Here is a 20,177-nt window from a genome sequence, read left to right on the forward strand (position 1 = left end):
AATTAAGCATGAAATACTTAATTAAATCTTGTTTGTTCAAAATAAAAAGGAGTTAAACATTTTCCCTAACTCTTAACTTCTCTCTTATCAAGGCTTCAAAGACTTGCTCAGAAAAGTACTGCTGATGCTGATACCAGATTATCTTACCAGGACCACACTGTGCCCTCGGCTGCAATACTATGGAAACAATATCTCCGATTCTTCTCTTCTCTGTGTACAATGTGTAGCAGGATGGGGGCAGTAGTGGAAATTATGGTAATAAATACTATAAAATAATACAATGTTAAGACCATATCAAGCCAAATATGGAAATGTGAAAATTTTATTTATTTAAATAAAACCAGGCTATATAGACAATCGAAAGTCACATATGAAGAAATTACTAAAACAGACAGAAGAAAAAGTCTCATCTACAAAATTATTTACATGTTTAGGGCCCATATAAGACAACATGGTCCCCTAGGTCCAGGCTAGACACAGAGAACAGTCTACTGCAGCCACTCGGGAAGAGGCCGACTATGGTACCTCCCAGCACGGCACAAACCAAACAAGGAGACTCCTACAAGGTACTCCAAAGCTCAGAGGTTTTAAGATCTTGGCTTTGATGATTTTGATGGCAAGAAATGGAATCAAACTGACTTCCATTGGGACATGCCAGTGGCCTCCAGTCAGTGACCACAATCACAGTGCTGAATGTCCCTCCATTTGGGGGCAGAGCAATCTGCAGAGATGACAGTTTTTACGCCTGCCCTACACCAATACACTACCTTATAAAGACAAACAGTAGTCTTTAAATTCTTTTAAAAACACATAATGAGTTTCCTAAAGATTAAAAAAACTTAAAGTCCAGATTCCTCAAAGATGAGCAAAAAATCCATTACTTTCCTAAGGTTACTTCTTTATTCCTGCTTAAATGCAAAAGTTGACAGTCTCTGATTCGTAGAAAGATCTAAAGGTTTTTGCTTTTTGGGTGAATTCAGAGTCTCCTTTGCTTTTTCCTTCTGGTTTTCAGCTTCATGACTTTCATCGACGACACGTTTTCGTTTCTTTGCTCCCACTCCATCACTTGCAGCCTCTCCTTTGCCCTTGGTAGCCCATGCCTTTGCAAAAATATTGGAGGAGAAAAGATTTTTAGACAATAACAAAGAAATAGGAAAGAAATGCTTTCTTTACTTTTCCAGGTAACATTCCAGCACAGATGGCAGCATAATTAGCCCTTCAATTGTTAAGCTAATCATTAAGGGTTCTCATTGTTAGCAAATCTCTTATCACCTAATTGCAGAGCACTAAGAAAATTTACATTCTACCTCTATATTTTAATCTGAACTCTGCTTGTATTTAACCATATTAAGTGCAAAATACTGTAACTGCAGGTACTTTTTAAAAATAAAACTTTTTGCTTTGGGATCATTGTAGATTCACATGCAGTTGTAGGAAATAACACAGAAAGATCCTGTGCACCCTTTTCCCAGTGTCTCCCAATGGCAGCATCCTGCAAAACTGAAGTGCAATATCATAACCAGGACATTGACATCAATACAATCTCCCCTTCTACTTCTACTCATTTGTGTGTGTGTGTACTTAATTCTACTGTAGGTTTTTGTATTTACCACCACATTCAAGATACAGAAGAGCTCCATCACTACAAGGGTCCCTCAAGTTGCCCTCCCCCCATACATACACTTTTCATCCAGGCCCCAACTCCTGGCAATCAGTACTCTGCTCTTCATCCCTATCACTTTGTCATTTCAGGATGTTACATACAGTACACACTGTGTTGGGGCCCAGGGCAGGCCACCCCAAAATATCCCACAATAGCTTATTGATTATTCTGAATTAAAATTACTTGAGAAGCAAAAAGGGCATTCTGACCCTCTTGTCGCTCTTCCCCTGAAAAGCAGGGAAGGAATTTCCCATGTAGAAGGCGCTCTCCCTGCATCCTTATCACAGAACTAGGGGTTTGGCATCGAGAAGCCCCCAGAAACGACCCTTGCTAATTTCCTACCTCAAGACTAAACTCCATGTAAATTCCTCACTGATTACGGACCTCAAACCTGTTTCTTTGTCCTGTCAATTCTTTACAAATTTCTGTTTCTTTGTGAAAAGACATATATCCTGCCTGCTTGTTCACTTTCTGAGCATTTTTCTTTATGATCACTAATATGTACATACTAAACTGGGTTTTTCTCCTGTTAATCTGGTCTTGCGTCAATTTTACTATTAGCCCAACCAGAAGAACACAAGAAGGGAAGAAAGGGGATTTTCCTCCCCGACAATATCCTTTTGGAATTGGCTTCTACTCACTCAGCAGGACCCTAACAAAATTCACTCTCTCCATCTCTTAAACCTCAGTAGTTCCTCCTCCTGCTTTATTTCCTTTCCCATGCATTTACTGTAGAAAAAGGATGCTTTGAGCTGTAGAATTTCTCACGTTAACAGACTGAATTTAAGTAAATGTTTAAGGTTTACCTTGAAAATATTGGTTACATTTTGAAGTATTCAAAACACAATTAGGACTTTTGTTAAGTCTCTTCCTCTTTTGCTGCATTAGGCTTAGTCATTCAGATGCCATTTTATCTAATTCTTTAGAATTTGTGTCTTTTTATAAATACTTACAAAAAATGAGCAACACAAAGTTGCTGATGAGATTCTAAATGAGGCTAGAGGTGGTCAGACCAGTTTCTAGCTTCCTCATTTTGCAATACCTTTATAAAACCCAGCTGATCGAGGTAAGTATCTGTGTCCCTAGGTGCCCAGGCTGCACACTGCCACCCCTGGGGAAGTGAAGTATAAGAACTTAATGCATACACCATACACATTCCTTCCCCTTGCAACAGAAAGCTGCTCCTAGCCTTCCTTCACACGGCAGGAATTTACATGAGGAACAATAGGTACACGCCACCTGTCCTAACTTCCCTGTGAAAGGCTGGAACAGAACACCAGCATTTTCCCCCAAAAGTAGTATTCTCATTTAGTATTCAATGTGTAAGTAAACAGCACTTTTAAAAATTTTGCTTACAAGGACCCTAAAGTAGTAATCCAAAAACATGAATTAATTTCGTTTTTACTTATTAATTTTATTTGCTTTTGATTTATAAGTAATGTACTTTTTCTTGGAGTAGTCCCCTAACTTACAATATGCAGGAACTTACACAGATGTAAACAGTATATCTGACACAAAATTAATCATCAGCACTAATAATAATGATTACATATCCAAATGTTCAAAGCTGACACTTCCATTATTTAATGTCCTCTTCACCAAGAGTTTACTGAAATGTATTCAATTTTCAAAACCAGAAAAAGGCATTTTCTATAAGAATTTTTAGAACCTGGGAATTCACTGAGATCTCAGTCTTAGAACAATCACCCTTACCTTCCTTTCGTCAGTTGACAACGCTCGAAATCGAATCATTCCTTCTTTTATTATGTCTGCTTCATCAACAAAGTCAGGATTGTCAGACAAAATATTACTTCTGTTTTCTTCCAGCCACATCTGGAACCCAGTCTTTGGCCTAAAATAGCAATTATGTGAAAAAATTTCATGCTTAACACACAGTGTAAAGTGCTTTATGATTTTTCAGGTGAGTAACTAACCATAAGTTTTTGCATACGGATATAAAGTAAGAGAGACACAATTAATTACACTTGTTAATATTCATATTACATATTACTTAAAACTGCCTGGAGACTGCAGGAATAATAAACTGATAAATCCTTTGTAAGGTCAATTCAAAGGGTTTACTCACATTTGTATTTTCCAAGTGTAGCAACTGTGAACTCTGTACTTTCAACTCTCTTATGAATGTTGGCAGGCTCAAGGTCTCCAATCTCACCCAGCCCCTCTGGCCCAGGAAAATTCTTCCATGGATACTTGGTAGGCTCTTTCTCCATTTCCCAAACCAGCTATTTGAAATCCTCACAACGTCTCTCAAGCTCCTTATCCGTCCCCTCACCCCTGCTCTCACAGCTGACCTGGGAGTGTGGGTCCTTTCTGATATCATCATTATGTAAAGCATGGACACAGCACACTTGTCAATTTTATGAGATTTCACTTCTGACACAAATTGTCTTTAGGTCACAAGTAAAGGTTTAATGCAAACATTTAATATTTACTGAACACTATTTTTTCCATAGAGCCAGGTGACACTATAAAAAATTGAATCTTCTTAAATAAAATTTTTAATATCTAAATTAAATTCAGAACAAAATAGAAAACATAAAAACCATAGCTACCCCTTCAAATTAAACTGGTTAACATAGATACTGGTAAAATGAAATACACAATGCTAAAAATGAAATGGTGACTTTTTCAATTTAACATTAAAATTTAATGCATTTTAAATAAATCTAGCATAATAGAGATCAAGAAATTTGGTGACATATTACATTCGTGGACAAATAGGATATGGACAAACAGGAACTCTCTTATTGCTAGGGGTGTATGAAATGATATAATATCAATGCAGAAAAATTTGGCAATATCTTTTGGAATTACAAGAATACATTAATTTGAACCATACAGGAATCATCTTATAGCTACATGTATATGTGAGAAATGACATTCATATAAAGTTATTCATTGTAGTACTGTTCGTACTATCAAAAGACCAGCAATCACTTTTTGTCTACCAGTAGAGAACTAAATAAATGGTATATCCATTCAATGGATGTAAAAAGATTAAAGAAACTTTATGTGGTAATATGAAATGACCTGCAAAAGCTCCTAAGTTAAAAAAAGCAAGGTATAGAACAATGTGTATATCACTACTTCTGTAAAACTAAAAAAAGAGGCCAGCGGTTAAGTTCGTGTGCTGTGCTTTGGCGGCCTGGGGTTCGCTGGTTTGAATCCCAGGTGTGGACCTATGCACCACTTATAAAGCCACACTGTGGCAGGCGTCCCACAAATAAAACAGGAAGGTGGGCACAGAGGTTAGCTCAGGGCCAGTCTTCCCAGCAAAAAGAGGAAGATTGGCAGCAGATGTTAGCTCAGGGCTAATCTTCCTCAAAAAAAAAAGAAAACACTAAAAAAATATACAAATATAAGTGCTTGTACTTGAATAGAACAATTGTAGAGGTTATATAAGAATCTTACTGCAGAGGGGTGTCAAGACAGCAGCGTAGGGAGACTCTGAATTCACCTCCTCCCACCAACACAACCAATTCACAACTACTCTTGGAACAGTTACCCCTGAGAGAAAACTCGAAACTGGATAAAAAGAACCCCTGAAACAAGGGACAGTCCTGACTGAGGTGGAAGAGGCAGAAATTCCTTTCTGGAGATTAAAAAAAGCCACCTTTGCAAGCCACGGGGCTTCACGGCTGGTTAGGAGCATTCCTAAGGTACACAGCATTCACTGGAGGAGCAGGGGACCTGAGCAGGGGAGCGTTACCACTGTAAGCATCCTTTGGACTCAGCACAACTGAGACGAGTGTCATACTATGGCTTTGCTGGCTATTAACAACAATGGGCAATATCCATAGAAAAGCTATAGGACATAAGAGAAAATAAAGCTGGTTCTTAAAGGGCCCACAAAAGATTCACTCATTTCAGAAAGCAACCTAAAATCACCAGAAAGAAAGGTGCACAGTCCTTTGGTGAAAAGATACTCAATTGATAGGCTCTGGGTGCATCTTGGTGAGAGGTGAAACCTCTCCAGGGACAGAGACATTGGTGGCAGCCATTATTGATATGCCATTGGAGTTCTTCCCCTGGTCTGTTAGCCCAGGGGTCTGCCCACCCACTAAGGTACTGATTTAATCCAGCTCAGCAAGGGCAGGCAGCCAGCCCTAGGCTGGGTCCCTGGATCCCTGCAGCCAAGTGGGTCCGCTTCTGAGGGGTAGGGCATGTGTAAGGAGTGGGTGGAGTGTGTGGGGCCTCTGCAAGGGATGATTGGGTCTGCTTCAGGGGGTGAGGACACGCACACATGGCGGGTCTGTGTTGATGGTGTGTGTGGCTCTGTGGGTTCCAGGAATTCTCAGCTGCAGAAGACTCAAGCTTCTCAAACAGCCCATAGAAGATCAACACCACCTTCTAAAGCCTGAAACAACTGAGTGCTCCCATGCCTGGGGCCAGCCCCACTCAGCTGCAATCCTGAGAGCTGACAACAGCCTTGAAGGCTGGAGGCCTACAGCAATTGTAAGCCCTTGAGTCTAGCAACCAGTCATGCTGGGGCCTACTCACATAACAGAACAGGAAACTGCAACAGGAATGTGCAATTAGACCTTGCAGCTAACTGTGCTGGGGCTCCCCACACCTGATAAAGTGACTGAAGGGTCCAGAGGAGCCACATGCAGCTGAGAACTACAACCAGCCAGCCAGGGGGACAGTCTAGCCTCCCTGGACACCTGGAGGAAGAGCAACCTTGGTACAACAGAAGGACACACATAGCCCATATAGAGGTCACTCCTGGAACATTTGGAACTGGTGATGAGAGGGAGGCACACTGTTGAGCCTCATAAGGCATCTCTTACATAAGGCCACCTCTCCAAAATCAGAAGATGAAGTTGACCTACCGAATATGTAGATATAACTACAGAGAAAGAGGCAAAGGAATATGTTCCAAATAAGGGAACAGGACTAAACCCCAGAAAAACAAATAAATGAAAAAGAAAGAAACAACCTACCTGACAAAGAGTTCAAACAAAAAGTCATAGGGATGCTCACTGATCTTGGGAGAAGAATGGATGAACTCAGTGAGAACATCAACAAAGAATTGGAAAATATAAAAAAGAACCAATCAAAACAGAAGAATACAATACTGGAAATGAAAAATTCACTAGAGGGATTCAACAGCAGAGTAGATGACACAGAAGAATGGATCAGCGAGCTGGATGAAAGACTAGAGGAAATCACCCAAGCTGAACAGATAAAAGAAAAAAAGAATTAAAAACAACGAGAACAGACTAATGGACCTCTGGAACAACATCAAGCACACTAACATCCATATTACAGGTGTCCCAGAAGTAGAAGAGAGAAAGGGGCAGAGAATCTATTTGAAGAAATAATAGCTGAACTCTCCTAACCTAAGGAAGGAAATAGACATCCAAGTACAGGAAGAAGAAAGAGCACCAAATAAGATAAGTTCAAAGAGGCCCACAACAAGACACATTATAATTAAAATGTCCAAAATTAAAGATAAAGAGAGAACCCTAAAACCTGCAAGAGAAAGGCAACAAGTTACACATAGAGGAAACCTATAAAGCTATCAGCTGACTTCTCAGCTGAAATTCTACAGGCTAGAAGAGAGGGGCACGATATATTTAAAGTGCTGAAGGGAAAAAACTTACAGCGAAGAATACTCTACCTGGCAAAGTTGTCAGTCAGAATGGAAGGAGAAATAAAGAGTTTCCTAGATAAGCAATAATTAAAGGAGTTTATCACCAAGAAATCAGTTCTATGAGAAACTGAAGGGACTTATTTAAATGGGAAAGAGAAGACCACAAATAGGAATAAGAAAATTACGAAAAAAAAAACCACCCCAAAACCCAAAAACCAGCAACAAAATCACTGGTAAATGCAAAAATACAGTAAAGGTAGCAGATCAACCACCTAGCAAGATAATAAGACAAAAGTACTAAAATTACCTATTTTGATGATAAGAGGGTAATGGATAGACACACAAAATAAGAGATTAGATATGATTTCAAAAACAGAAATGTGGGAGGAAGGGAGTAAAAGAACAGAGCTTTTAGAAAGATATCAAACTGAAGAGACTATCAACTCAATATAGATTGTTATATATGTAGAATATTATACAGGAACCGCATGGTAATCACAAACTGGAAATCTATAATGAATAAACAAATCAGTGAGAGAAAGGAAATCAAACATATTACTAAAGAAAGGCATCAAACCACAAGGGAAGAGAGCAAGACAAGAAGAAATGAACAGAGAAGAGCTACTAAAATACTCAGAAAAAAAGTGACAAAATGGCAATACATATGTATTTATCATAACCACAGCTAATATCATTCCCAGCGGAGAAAAACTGAACTCTATTCTTCTAAGAACAGGAACGAGACAAGGATGCCCACTTTTACCACTTTTATTTAACACAGTCTTGGAAGTACTAGCGAGAGCAATCAGGCAAGAAAAAGAAGTAAAAGGGATTCAAATTGGAAAAGAAGAAGTGAAACTGTCACTATTTACAGATCACATGATTTTACACACAGAAAACCCTAAAGAATCCACTAAAAAACTTTTAGAAATAATAAATGAATATGATAAAGTTGCAGGATACAATATGAACACACAAAAATCAGTTGCATTTCTATACACTAACAACAAAGTAGCAGAAAGAGAAATTAAGAATACGATCCCATTTACAAAGAAATTGAAGACGACGCACAGAAATGGAAAGATAAACCATGCTCTTGGATTGGAAGAATTAATATAGTTAAAATGTTCATACTTCCTAAAGCAATCTGCAGATTCAATGCAATCTCGATCAAAGTTCCAACAACATTTTTCACAGAAATAGAATAAAGAATCCTAAAATTTGGGACCGGCCTGGTGGCACAGCAGTTAAGTTCGCACGTTCCACTTCGGCAGCCCAGGGCTTGCCGGTTTGGATCCCGGGTGCAGACATGGCACCACTTGGCAAGCCATGCTGTGACGGGCATCCCACATATAAAGTAGAGGAAGATGGGCACGGATGTTAGCTCAGGGCTAGTCCTCCTCAGCAAAAAGAGGAGGATTGGCAGCAGATGTTAGCTCATGGTTAATCTTCCTCAAAAAAAAAAGAATCCTAAATTTTATACAGAACAAGAAAAGCCCCTGAATAGCCAAAGGAATCCTGAGAAAAAAGAACAAAGCTGGAGGTATCACACTCTCTGATCTCAAACTATACTACAAAGCTATAGTAACCAAAATAGCATGGTACTGGCACAAGAACAGACACACAGATCAATGGAGCAAAATAGAGAGCCCAGAAATAAACCCACACATCTACGGACAACTAATTTTTGACAAGGGAGCCAAGAGCATAGAATGGAGAAAGGAGAGTCTCTTCAATAAATAGTGACGGGAAAACTGGACAGCCACATGCAAAAGAATGAAAGTAGATCATTATCTTACACCATACACAAAAATTAACTCAAAATGGATTAAAGACTTGAATGTAAGGTTGGAAACTATGAAACTTCTGGAAGAAAACACAGGCGGCATGCTCTTCAACATTGGTATTAGCAGCATTTTTTCAAGTACCACGTCTGACCGGGCAAAGGGAAACAACAGAAAAAATAAACAAATGGGACTACATCAAACTAAAAAGCTTCTGCACAGCAAAGGAAACCATCAACAAAACGAAAAGACAACCTAATAATTTGGAGAAGATACTTGCAAACCATATATCTGATAAGAGGTTAATATCCAAAATATATAAAGAACTCATACATGTCAACAACAAAAAGCTAACAACCCAATTAAAAAATGGGCAAAAGATCTGCACAAACATTTCTCCAAAGAAGATATACAGATGGCCAACAGGAACATGAAAGGACGTTCAACATCATTAACTCTCAGGGAAATGAAAATCAAAACGACAATGAGATATCACCTCACTCTGGTCAGAATGGCTATAATTAACATGACAGGAAACAACAAATGCTGCAGAGTATGTGGCGAGAAGGGAACCCTTGTACACTGCTGGTGGGAGTGCAAACTGGTGCAGCCACTATGGAAAACAGTATGGAGATTCCCCCAAAATTTAAGAATAGAACTACCATACAATGCAGCTATTTCACTGCTGGGTATTTATCCAAAGAACATGAAAACACAAATGTGTAGAGATACACTCCTATGTTCGTTTCAGCATTGTTCACAGTAGCCAAGACTTGGAAGCAACCTAGATGCCCACTAGGGGACAAACAGATAAAGAAGATGTGGTATATATACACAATGGAATACTACTCAGCCATAAGAAATGATGAAATCCGGCCATTTGTGACAACATGGATGGACCTTGAGGGTATTATGCTAAGTGAAGTAAGTCAGAGGGACAAAGTCAAATACTGTATGATCTCACTCATAAGTAGAAGATAAAAACAATGACAAACAAACACAGAGAGAGAGAGAGATTGGATTGGTAGTTACCAGAGGGGAAGCGGGGAGAGAGGAGGGCGAAAGGGATGATTAGGCATGTGTGTGGTGATGGACTGTAATTAGTCTTTGGGTAATGAATATGATGTAATCTACACAGGACTTGAAACATAATGATGTACACCTGAAATTTATTTAATGTTATAATCCAATGTTACTGAGAAAAAATAAAACAAAAAAAGCAACTTATTGCAGTGACTATTTGTGGAGAGTGGAACTGGGTGGAGAGGAAAGAGATTTACTCTTCATCACATCTTTTTCTATCTTTGCACTGTGTTTCACCCATGTAGCTCTACTATCTAAAGGCAAACAAAAAAGTGAACTAATTATGAAATATAATGTCCCAATAAAACGTATCTATAATTTAAAACACATGTACAATTTTTCAAAGCCTACTTTAATACGTAATATAAATAGACCTTAGTCAATATTTGTGGGTTCCTTAGAGTTACAGGTGTTCAGAATACCACTACCAGTGCCAACATATTATTTATAATAATAAATAACATAGTTGCATATTGTATTGCTGCTTCTGTGTGCCTTTTACTGGGATACTGAATCTTGAGAATACTAAACTTCTCTATGTCCTGACCTCTGGTTTTCGGTGTTTTGAGGACACACAGCTGGCGTTTCAGATGATGAACTTTTAGGATTTTGTTCTTTCACTTCCTCAGTCTTATCATCTTGGGAAGTTGTTTTCTGGAAATAGGATGCTGCAGATGCCTATAAAAACACATAATGAATACTGCAACAAAATCTAATGATTTTATATGTTACAAGCAAGTTTTGACAAATGTGGGACAATATTTATAATTATTTAGAATTCTTATACCCACATGTGAAGTCCTAAGGTTCTCAGTTGAAAATAGACATGCATATACACACTAAACAAAAAAACGATACTTCAAATTCCATGTTTTCTAAATGAATAAAATTATATGAAATGGAAAAGATAAACAACAGATCTATTTACTGATGACAAATTTGAAAAGACAGCTGGGAGGCAAAATCAGAATATAGAAGAAGGCAAGATTAAAACCAGGTACTATACTACTCACCAGCAAAGAGGGATATGCATCAGAACCATCTGGGAAATTAAAAAAAATGCAGATAGATGCCAGAGTCCCTTGGGTCTGGCTACATATATTTTTAAAAAGTGATTCTGAAGCAAAACCAGAATTAAAAACCAACACCCTCGCAGACAATCACTTACAAACAACTGGAGTCTCCCCCTATACCTGAAAAGTGAACAAAATGAAAGGAAGACAGATCCCGTGCTGCTGAGTGCAGGCGTGGACAGTGGAAATGGTACCTGCTTCGACTTTGGCTTTGGGACCAGAGGCTTTATAACTGGAGACTTTTCATTGTTGGTACCTCGATTAAGCACAAGAGATTTCCTGGATGACTTGTTCATATTGTCTAAAATATTAGCTGAACGTGAATTCACTGAAATGGCTGGCTCTTTGGAATTGGCTGATATCTAAAGAGGAAACGAGTATTAGCACTTTATGTTTAAAGAAGAAAAGAAAAATCCCAAGAGATTTATTTTTCCTTTAAATTTCTGTTAAGTGCTTACAGTAGTCTCACCTTTGGAATTGAATACATTTGGTACCCAAATTAAGACTGATGCACATATTCTCAAATACACATCCCCAAGAAAAAAAGGGAGTATCTTTCAAAACCATAGGTACTTAGGCGGCCGGCCCGGTGGCACAGCGGTTAAGTGCGCACGTTCCGCTTCTCGGCGGCCCTGGGTTCGCCGGTTTGGATCCCGGGTGCGGACATGGCACTGCTTGGCAAAAGCCATGCTGTGGTAGACGTCCCACATATAAAGCAGAGGAAGATGGGCATGGAGGTTAGCTCAGGGCAAGTCTTCCTCCGCAAAAAAGAGGAGGGTTGGCAGTAGTTAGCTCAGGGCAAATCTTCCTCAAAAAAAAAAAAACAACCCATAGGTACTTAGAAGATAAGCACAAAATATAACCCTTATCCCAAGTGTGAAGTAGGGCTGCTTTCATCTTTGCTTTCACAAAGACCTGCTTCAGTCTTTAATGCCTCCAAGTCTGGGGAGGGTTATCTGATGGTTTGGAAATATTTCTCTATATGGAAATGTGTTTAAATAATAGGAAATATTACTGGAAAGAGTTTACCTTAAAGGGGTTTACTCGTCCTTGGCTGCTAGAGGTAACCGCACCTTTCATAAGAAAGAAACCCTCATTTAATAGTGGTAAAACATAAAAGACTTCTGACTTCTATAACAATAAATGAAATATTTTATCTCTATTACATGAAAATAAATGTACTCTGCAACTTTAAAACTATTAACAACTATATATGACCACACCTTGAACTTCCACGCTCTCTACGTCATCTCTTCTGAAACATCTCTTCGATTCTTTCCATTCTTTCTCCATCACCACCACCAACCTAGTCCAGGCCACTAATCAACCTCACTTGGACTGCCTCAGTAGTCTCCTTATATGCATTCCTCCTTTGCACAATGTGCCATGCTATGCTCCTTCCTGAAAACCTACAACAGCTTCCCAGAGACCTTAGAAGAAACATCAAAATCCTTACTATGGCCTACATGGGTCTGCCCATTGCTCCAAAACCACTCAGCACCACTTTTTCTTAGCTCTCCGTGCTCTCCATACCACACTTACACTCTTCATACATGTTGTTCTTTAAGCCTACATACTTTTCCTCTGGTTCTGCCCCCACCCACCTCTGCCTACCTAACTCTTATTCCTCCTTCAGGTCTTTGCTTTAAACACTTCATGAGGTCTTCCTTGGGGTCCCAGCCCATTCCCCTCACTGACTAGATTACAGACACCTGTTATATGCTCTTTTAATACACTGTGCATGTTTTAAAAGGTAATTTTTTAAATCAAAGTAATATATGTACATAGTTTAAAAAGTCAACTGATGTCATAAGGTTTATGCAGGGATTAACCATGCATGCCTGCTTGACTTCTGTTTCCCCCATCTAGTCAAATACTTGACACCCAATAGGCATTTAATAAATATTTGTTAAATGCTACAGTTCACAAACAATATCTCTGATAAAAACAAAAAACAAAAGGCCCTAAAGGGTAAGGTGTATTGAGTAGATGTATCATTTGAAAGACTACTTGTGAAATTTCCTGGATATTACAGAACCACAAATATTTCCTACCTGACTTAATAGCTGGCACATCAGCGGAATTTGCACTTTTGGAAAATGGGTTCTGTCCTATAGAATAATTAAGATAAAACAATATAATGTAAGGGGGAAGATAAAGTCATCCTCTATAATCAACAATCACACAGGAAAGATGTCTTGAAAAAGTATGGGTATTCAATTTTCCTCAGCTTAGTAAAATGGGGACAAACAAACCAATGACATTTCTCAACTTTGCATTAAAAATGCATCTTACCATGCTTACGTATTTCCGGTTTTTCTTCTACATCATCGACTTCTCCAGTGTCCTCTTCATCTTCTTCAACTTGATTTCCGAGGCTTGGCTGGCTCCACTCTGTAGCAGTGTTACTATAACTAAAAGACAGTAATGTTATTCAATAAAGAGCTATGCAAAGATCAATTTAATATCCAGGATGATGAAGAAAACTTCAAACAACAGAATGTTTCTTACCCAGCGTTCAGCTTTTTTCTGAAATCCTCTTCTTCCTCTTTGTCCTGTTCCACCTGGGTTGCTGCCAATTCTGCTGCCTTCTCTGCAGCCAGTTCACTAAGTCTTTGGGCTAATATTAATCTCCGAGAACGAGAGGCATATTTAATGGCTAAATTCACAGCATTTTGAGTCATTAGATCAGCAAGTTCCACACAACGAAATTCCCGCTCCAGTTTACAAGAAAGCTAACTCAAAAGAAAAGAAAAAAGAGCCATGTTAAGTAAACTTTTTAAAAATAAAAGAATGATACTACTAGTAAAACTGAGACAACAGTCTTCTAGATACTGTGTCTCATTGATTCTAAGATGCACATTTTTACACATTTTAACATCTCTGAAATTGGAAAGAGTCTTACAATTAATGGTGGGTCAGAATTTAATTGGCAGCATTATTTTCTGTCTCAGTGGCTTAAAGAAATAAAATAATGGTACAATTTACAATCAATAGTAGCATAGATTCAATGAAATATGGCATATCATTTCAAGCTATTAATTGCAAGGAAAGTAAGAGATTCATTTAAAATTCAAATGTGGTTCTCTTAAATTTGTTTTCCTGCCCTCACCAAGTAGGGTAGCAAATTGAAAGAAGGAATACATTGTAAATGATTTATTTGTTATTACTTTGCCCAGAATTGGCATATAAATGCTACTAAGTGAATTTGGGTGGGGGCAAGTAGACTTATCCATTAATTTTTAAGTGTGATTATCTATGATCCCCAACTATCAGAAACAGTTACACAACTTCCACATTAACAAAGAACTTCCTTTTTCTTGCTCTACCTTTTATACTTAATATAAAACAAAATGCATTCGGTTAACATCTCTTAGAAAAAACTGACTATTTTTCTTTTGGTATGAATTTTGACAACTCAAAGTGAGGCACCTCAAGTATAATGTGAGGAAAATTAATACGTCCAAGACTACTAAGGGTGTCCTAACTCATAGGGTAGGTTTATTTTGTTACTTAGACATCCCATGTCTGATCCATCAGCACAGAGCTTTAGCCATTCTCCTGTGTGTCCTCAAGTTTTCAAGTATCACTTATCTATAAGCAGCACTTCTCAAAGTGGTACTCTGCCTCGGGGGGCATTTGAAAATGCAAGGGAATATAGTCACACACCACATAACTATGTTTTGGTCAACGAGGGACCACATGTACAGAGGTGGTCCCATAGATTAGAACCATATAGCCTAGGTGTGCAGTAGGCTACACCATATAGGTTTGTGTAAATTGTGCGCACTCTCAAGTTTGCACGACGACAAAATTGCCTAATGATTCATTTCTCAGAACATATCCTTGACATCAAGCGACGTATGACTGTAATTTGGTTCTCACCGTAACCAGTCTGAACTACAGGCATTTGCCAGTGGGCCAGAAATGCTAAAGAAGAACTGACCAGGCCCAAAGCTATGGGTATCCTGCTGAGAAACACCGCTCCAGAGGAAAAGCTCCTCAAAGGCTAAGTGGCAAGTAATCAGACATGTTTTTCCTTACATGTGTTGTAGGAAGTAGAAAAGTTACCAGTTCCCAGACCACAAATGACACTTTATAAAAGGAACAAAACTTACTCTACACAAACTAATCAAATTTCTTCAATACTAAACTCAAGGCAGTGTTGCATAGAGATGAGAGCAGTGAATATCACTTTTTGGAGACTGGAGTTACAACTAGCCCTGGGGTCTGAGCTATCACTTTTCCCTCAGAACCTTCTTCCTCAACTTTAAAATGAAAAGTCTGGACCATTTACTCCCTCAAGAAATACTGAGGTCTACTATGTATTAGACACTGCGCCAGGGCCTGGAATGGTCACTGCCCTGAAGGAGCTTACGGTCTACTGCAAGATGAGCAGACGGGAAATTATAGGCTACTCCTCTCCAGAAACCAACCTGGAGTGAGGACACAAACATCTGAACCTTATGTTTCAAAAGGTTCATTTTTCTCCAAAGATAAAAGTACTTAAAAATCCAAGGCACCAAACCTGTCACTGTTTGTCACTGGCCACAGACAAACTTCTACCACACGCAGTTGTCTAAGAGGATGACAAAAGTTAAACCTAAAAGCCTCATCGAAGTTCTTAAGCCCGCCCAGCATGGGAGGTTTGAAAGCCCACCAAGTTTATTTGTTGCACACGATCGGAGCAGGAGCTACAGCCCCAGTTCCAAACCGTATTAAGCATCAGAATCCCCTGAAGGGTCTGCTCACACTGTGCGGTGGGCAAAGGTAAAATGAGAGGCAGCACCAGGACAGTGTATTTCTGCCTATGATCTTAAATACAAGGTCATGTTTTAAATATTTTAACTGCAACATCAACTGGGAAACAGAACTTTAAGGGAGAAAAACACCACCAAATAAAACTTAGGAGTTCTAGGTTGTGGAACTTAGTGCTAATTCACATACCTTTAAGAAATTCAACCTATAGAAAAGCATTTGACTTTAATCTTTTCAGTATATTTATTTTACTTACCGCAAGCATTTTCATTAAAAGTTCCTGCTGTTCTTTTATTGCTTGATTTTTAGTACTCTCTTCATATTCATAACCATTTTTAGCTAAATAGTCAAGGTGGTTGTGAAACATAACTGAACGCCAAAACTGTTCCTACAAAAGTGGAAAAAATTGTTTAGAGTCAACTATCAGCTTAATATCAGGCAAGTGTTAAACATTTATCTTAAGATACGAGTTTCTGAATAAAATATTTTCTGAAAAACTCCTTTCTATAGCTTATTTTACAATTCGAATTCTAATGTGATACTATGGCTTGACTTTATCTTCTATCCTTAAAAAAAAGGGGAGGAAATTCAGCATTTTAAAGAGTTTCCTAGCTATTGTAGTTAAGGCTCAGAGAACTCAGTAAACTACTTTTTTTTTTTTAAAGATTTTTATTTTTTTCCTTTTTCTCCCCAAAGCCCCCCAGTACATAGTTGTATATTCTTCGTTGTGGGTCCTCCCAGTTGTGGCATATGGGACGCCACCTCAGCAGGGCCTGATGAGCAGTGCCATGTCCAGGCCCAGGATTTGAACCAATGAAACACTGGGCCGCCTGCAGTGCAGCGTGCAAACTTAACCACTCGGCCACCGGGCCAGCCCCTCGGTAAACTAGTTCTTTAGAAGCCAATCTGCTGCTTGTTTAGAATAACTAACTGCAAGATTTCAAATGACTTTTGATGATGCAGGGCTCCTGCAAGATGAGCACACAAAAAATTATAGGCTACTCCTCTCCAGAAACCAACCTGGAGTGAGGACACAAACATCTGAACCTTATGTTTCAAAAGGTTCATTTTTCTCCAAAGATAAAAGTACTTAAATATCCAAGGCACCAAACCTAGGTGCCTAGGCGCCGACTAGGGTGAGGCAAGCCAGGTGCCTATGGCACACAGCTGATGGAGGCAACCCCCTCAGGCACTTGCTCCACCCTGAAAGCGAGTGCCTTACCCGAGTGAGAGCTTGGCACAGACAAAGCCCCTGGAAGCAGCTACAGCCCTCAGGTGCCCTGGAGATCATAAGCAGTCCTCCTCCCTCCCGTCTACTGCTATTTATTTAATTATAAAGTAACAAATACTCAACACTGGTCATCAGGATAATTTTTAAATGTCACAGGCAGTGTATCGTGAAATTGAGTGTCAAGGTAAGGTTTCCACATACCTCCATTTGTCCTTTCTCTGTTGCAATCTGACAGTAAGGAAGCTTGAAGGACAATATAGCTACAGCAGGGCGAGGAAGGGTGGGAGGAAACCGAGAACCTTTACAAGGAATACACCTGTCAGTAAAGAAAAAGTCGCACCATAAAAACTTCCTAAAAGGTCTTAAAAGCTGCTAAAATATAAACATTTTCCAAAAGTTAGTAACTTGGAATAACAATATTATTCCAATAGTTGGCTTAATAAAATACAACAAATTCCTCTTTTAAAAAAAGCACGTTAGGCTTGATCAGGTATAAAAACTATCCCTCTATGCACTTTAAGAATTTTTAAAAATCCTTCCTCACATCAGCTTTATGAAATAGCAAACCCTAAAAGTGAAATCAGCTCTCTTCAGAGTTTCTTTAGCAAACTGGCTACTTTTAAAAACACAGAAATTCTGCCATAAACACTTCTCACGGGATCCATGTTCTAAAATGGGTCACCCTAAGATAAAATGCTAATGAAGCATATTTACTTTCATTCATCAATTTGGGAATACTCAGTGCTGTTAGTAGAAAGTGTCAAATAAAAGGAAAAGATGGCAAAATGTCCAATACAGAACAGTGTTTATTATTAGATATTGATGAGAGTGGAGCAGAAAATCCAGGATCATCAAAAAGATTATAATGTATACCAGCTGTGCTAAAGCAAAGGTTGCCTTACATGGTTAATAGCTCAGTGGGCAAGGACTTTGCCTAAACTTTTTCTGACTAGGATATGCAAGGCACTCAAAGATGCCCATCAGGATGAGCACAACTGCAATTTATTAACCAAAAAGCATTCACTGACCACAGAATGACTTATATTCACAGAATACTCTTACTCCAACTTATTCCTAAGAAAAGCACTGGGAAACTATGATTGCACACTCTAAGTATCACAGGCATTTAATTTATACTATAGTCTTTTAGTCATGGCTTGAAGTTCTTGAATGAAACGCTAAGTAGAAATAAGGCCCTGGGTTTAACTTTTTTTTTCATAAGTATCTTCTGGTATTATCAAATGAACACTCGAGTAATCAAAAAATAAGTGGGAATACTCAGGAATCTTTTTCAAACTACACAGACTCCCTTCCTAGTAAGATCTCAATACACCTTTCCTTCTTTTTGTGACTAGACAATAAAAAACCATGTTTTTAGAGTTCCAATCTTTCTGAACACACAATCTCATTTTTTCTTCCTTATCTCTTTGTATGACTTCATATAAATCAGTAGTTTTCACCACACAGTTTGAGGTGGCAGTGCGAATTCTTCGAGTTTGAAAAATCTCTTGTGGCAATTCTGTCATGCACCTATTCATAAAAACCACTGTTACTAATCATGGAAAAGGAAACAGAACATGTGCATTCAGAAAGGATGAGTGCAACTACATACACATATGCACATTAACAAAATTAGGAGGAATGTTAGGAATAACCTTAACTGCCTTGACGTTCTTTTTTCTATAAAGTGACATCTTGTTTAAAAACATTTTAAAGTTCAAATACTTTTTTCAAATACTTTAAAGATTTGAATAAAAAGATCTTTTCTCTGTAAATATGCAAAAAGAAGAGGAAAAAACAAACTTATTTAACTGTTAATTTGGTGTGTTTTGCCTACAATGAGTGAGTTTCCTGGAAACTATGTGGCTAAATCATTTGGAGGAGAAAATGTCAAAAAAACAAACCACAGTTTACTAATGAGACAAATTACTTCAATTCCTTTTCAAATCACAAAATTTGTTCTTTTATTATATTAAAGGAAGAGATGAAAAATATCAAACTGGAGAAAACTGGGGCTGATGTCCAGACTGAGCTTCCCCCAAGGGGGTTTTGCTCTGTCTTCTGGTTGCACAGGGCTCTCCTGCGTTCAAGGGGACTTTGTTCACAACTCTTTTAGAGCATTTACTCAGGAGTAGATAACGATTTTACAAGCCAACTCATCCCGGCTGCTGGCCCTATTTCTCTCTGTCTAGAGCAGCACACCTAGTCAGTACTGTAACAAATATTTGTTAAATGAACACCACTTAAAAAAAGTCTGTTTCCAAGCACTTTAAATAACTCAAGACAGAGCTTTTAAAAACTAAAGAGAAAAGGAAGGGTGATGTTTGTAGAAAGCAAGTTAAATTAACACACAAACTTAGTAAACTCTCAGCTATGGATTAACCAGTAGTGATCATGTGAAAGGTCCTTAGAGAAACAAAGACAGCTTTGCTAAACTGAAGTTCATTTCCAACGGAGGGAGGAGTGGCACCTCTACAGATCAGTAATTACTCATTCATAATTAAAGGCAAGCATTTTGTACTGACTCAAATAAGTTTTTTAGAAATTATTTTTACCAAAATGTACTCCCTGACCAAAAAGAAAGCATAAATATTGCTGAATCTGAGTTATAAAAAAGCACTTAAAATGAAAAGATTAAAGAAACAGGTACTACTAACCATGAAATACAAGGCTAAATGCCTTTAAGTAAACTCCTGTTTTTCTCTTTCCCTTAAGAAAACTGCTGCTGTTATTATTAAGAGCTGGCATTCAAAGAATGCTCGCTAACGGCCAGGCACTTTTCTAAGTACAAGCTACATATTAACTCACTTCATCTTCTCAGCAATTCTGTGAGAGGGGTACTAGTTTCCTCCTGGTTTTAGAGATGAGGGAAGGGGCAGAGACAGTCTAAGAGTCAGGGCCAGGGCTACCCAGTGTGCACTTCCCTCAGGACACCACCACAGGCAGCGTGATTCCAGAGCCTGCGCTG

At 38.5% G+C, this 20,177-nt stretch overlaps 1 protein-coding gene across 1 annotated transcript in view; it reads right to left on the minus strand.

The window, feature by feature from the left end:
• Positions 1-294: 294 nt before the first annotated feature.
• Positions 295-20,177, minus strand: part of WDHD1 (WD repeat and HMG-box DNA binding protein 1) — a 63,740-nt gene continuing 43,857 nt past the window's right edge. Inside the window, exons 16-25 of the mRNA XM_001495509.6 lie at positions 17,411-17,525; positions 16,235-16,366; positions 13,732-13,955; positions 13,516-13,634; positions 13,275-13,331; positions 12,250-12,293; positions 11,415-11,582; positions 10,695-10,825; positions 3,377-3,515; positions 295-1,100 (exon numbers count right to left, since the gene is read on the minus strand). Of these exons, the coding sequence (XP_001495559.2) occupies positions 900-1,100; positions 3,377-3,515; positions 10,695-10,825; positions 11,415-11,582; positions 12,250-12,293; positions 13,275-13,331; positions 13,516-13,634; positions 13,732-13,955; positions 16,235-16,366; positions 17,411-17,525 (1,330 nt within the window). The 3' untranslated portion in view covers positions 295-899. The remainder of the gene's footprint in view (positions 1,101-3,376; positions 3,516-10,694; positions 10,826-11,414; positions 11,583-12,249; positions 12,294-13,274; positions 13,332-13,515; positions 13,635-13,731; positions 13,956-16,234; positions 16,367-17,410; positions 17,526-20,177) is intronic.

The sequence above is a fragment of the Equus caballus genome, chromosome 24, assembly GCF_041296265.1.
Source record: "Equus caballus isolate H_3958 breed thoroughbred chromosome 24, TB-T2T, whole genome shotgun sequence".
In the NCBI taxonomy this organism is placed as follows: Eukaryota; Metazoa; Chordata; class Mammalia; order Perissodactyla; family Equidae; genus Equus; species Equus caballus.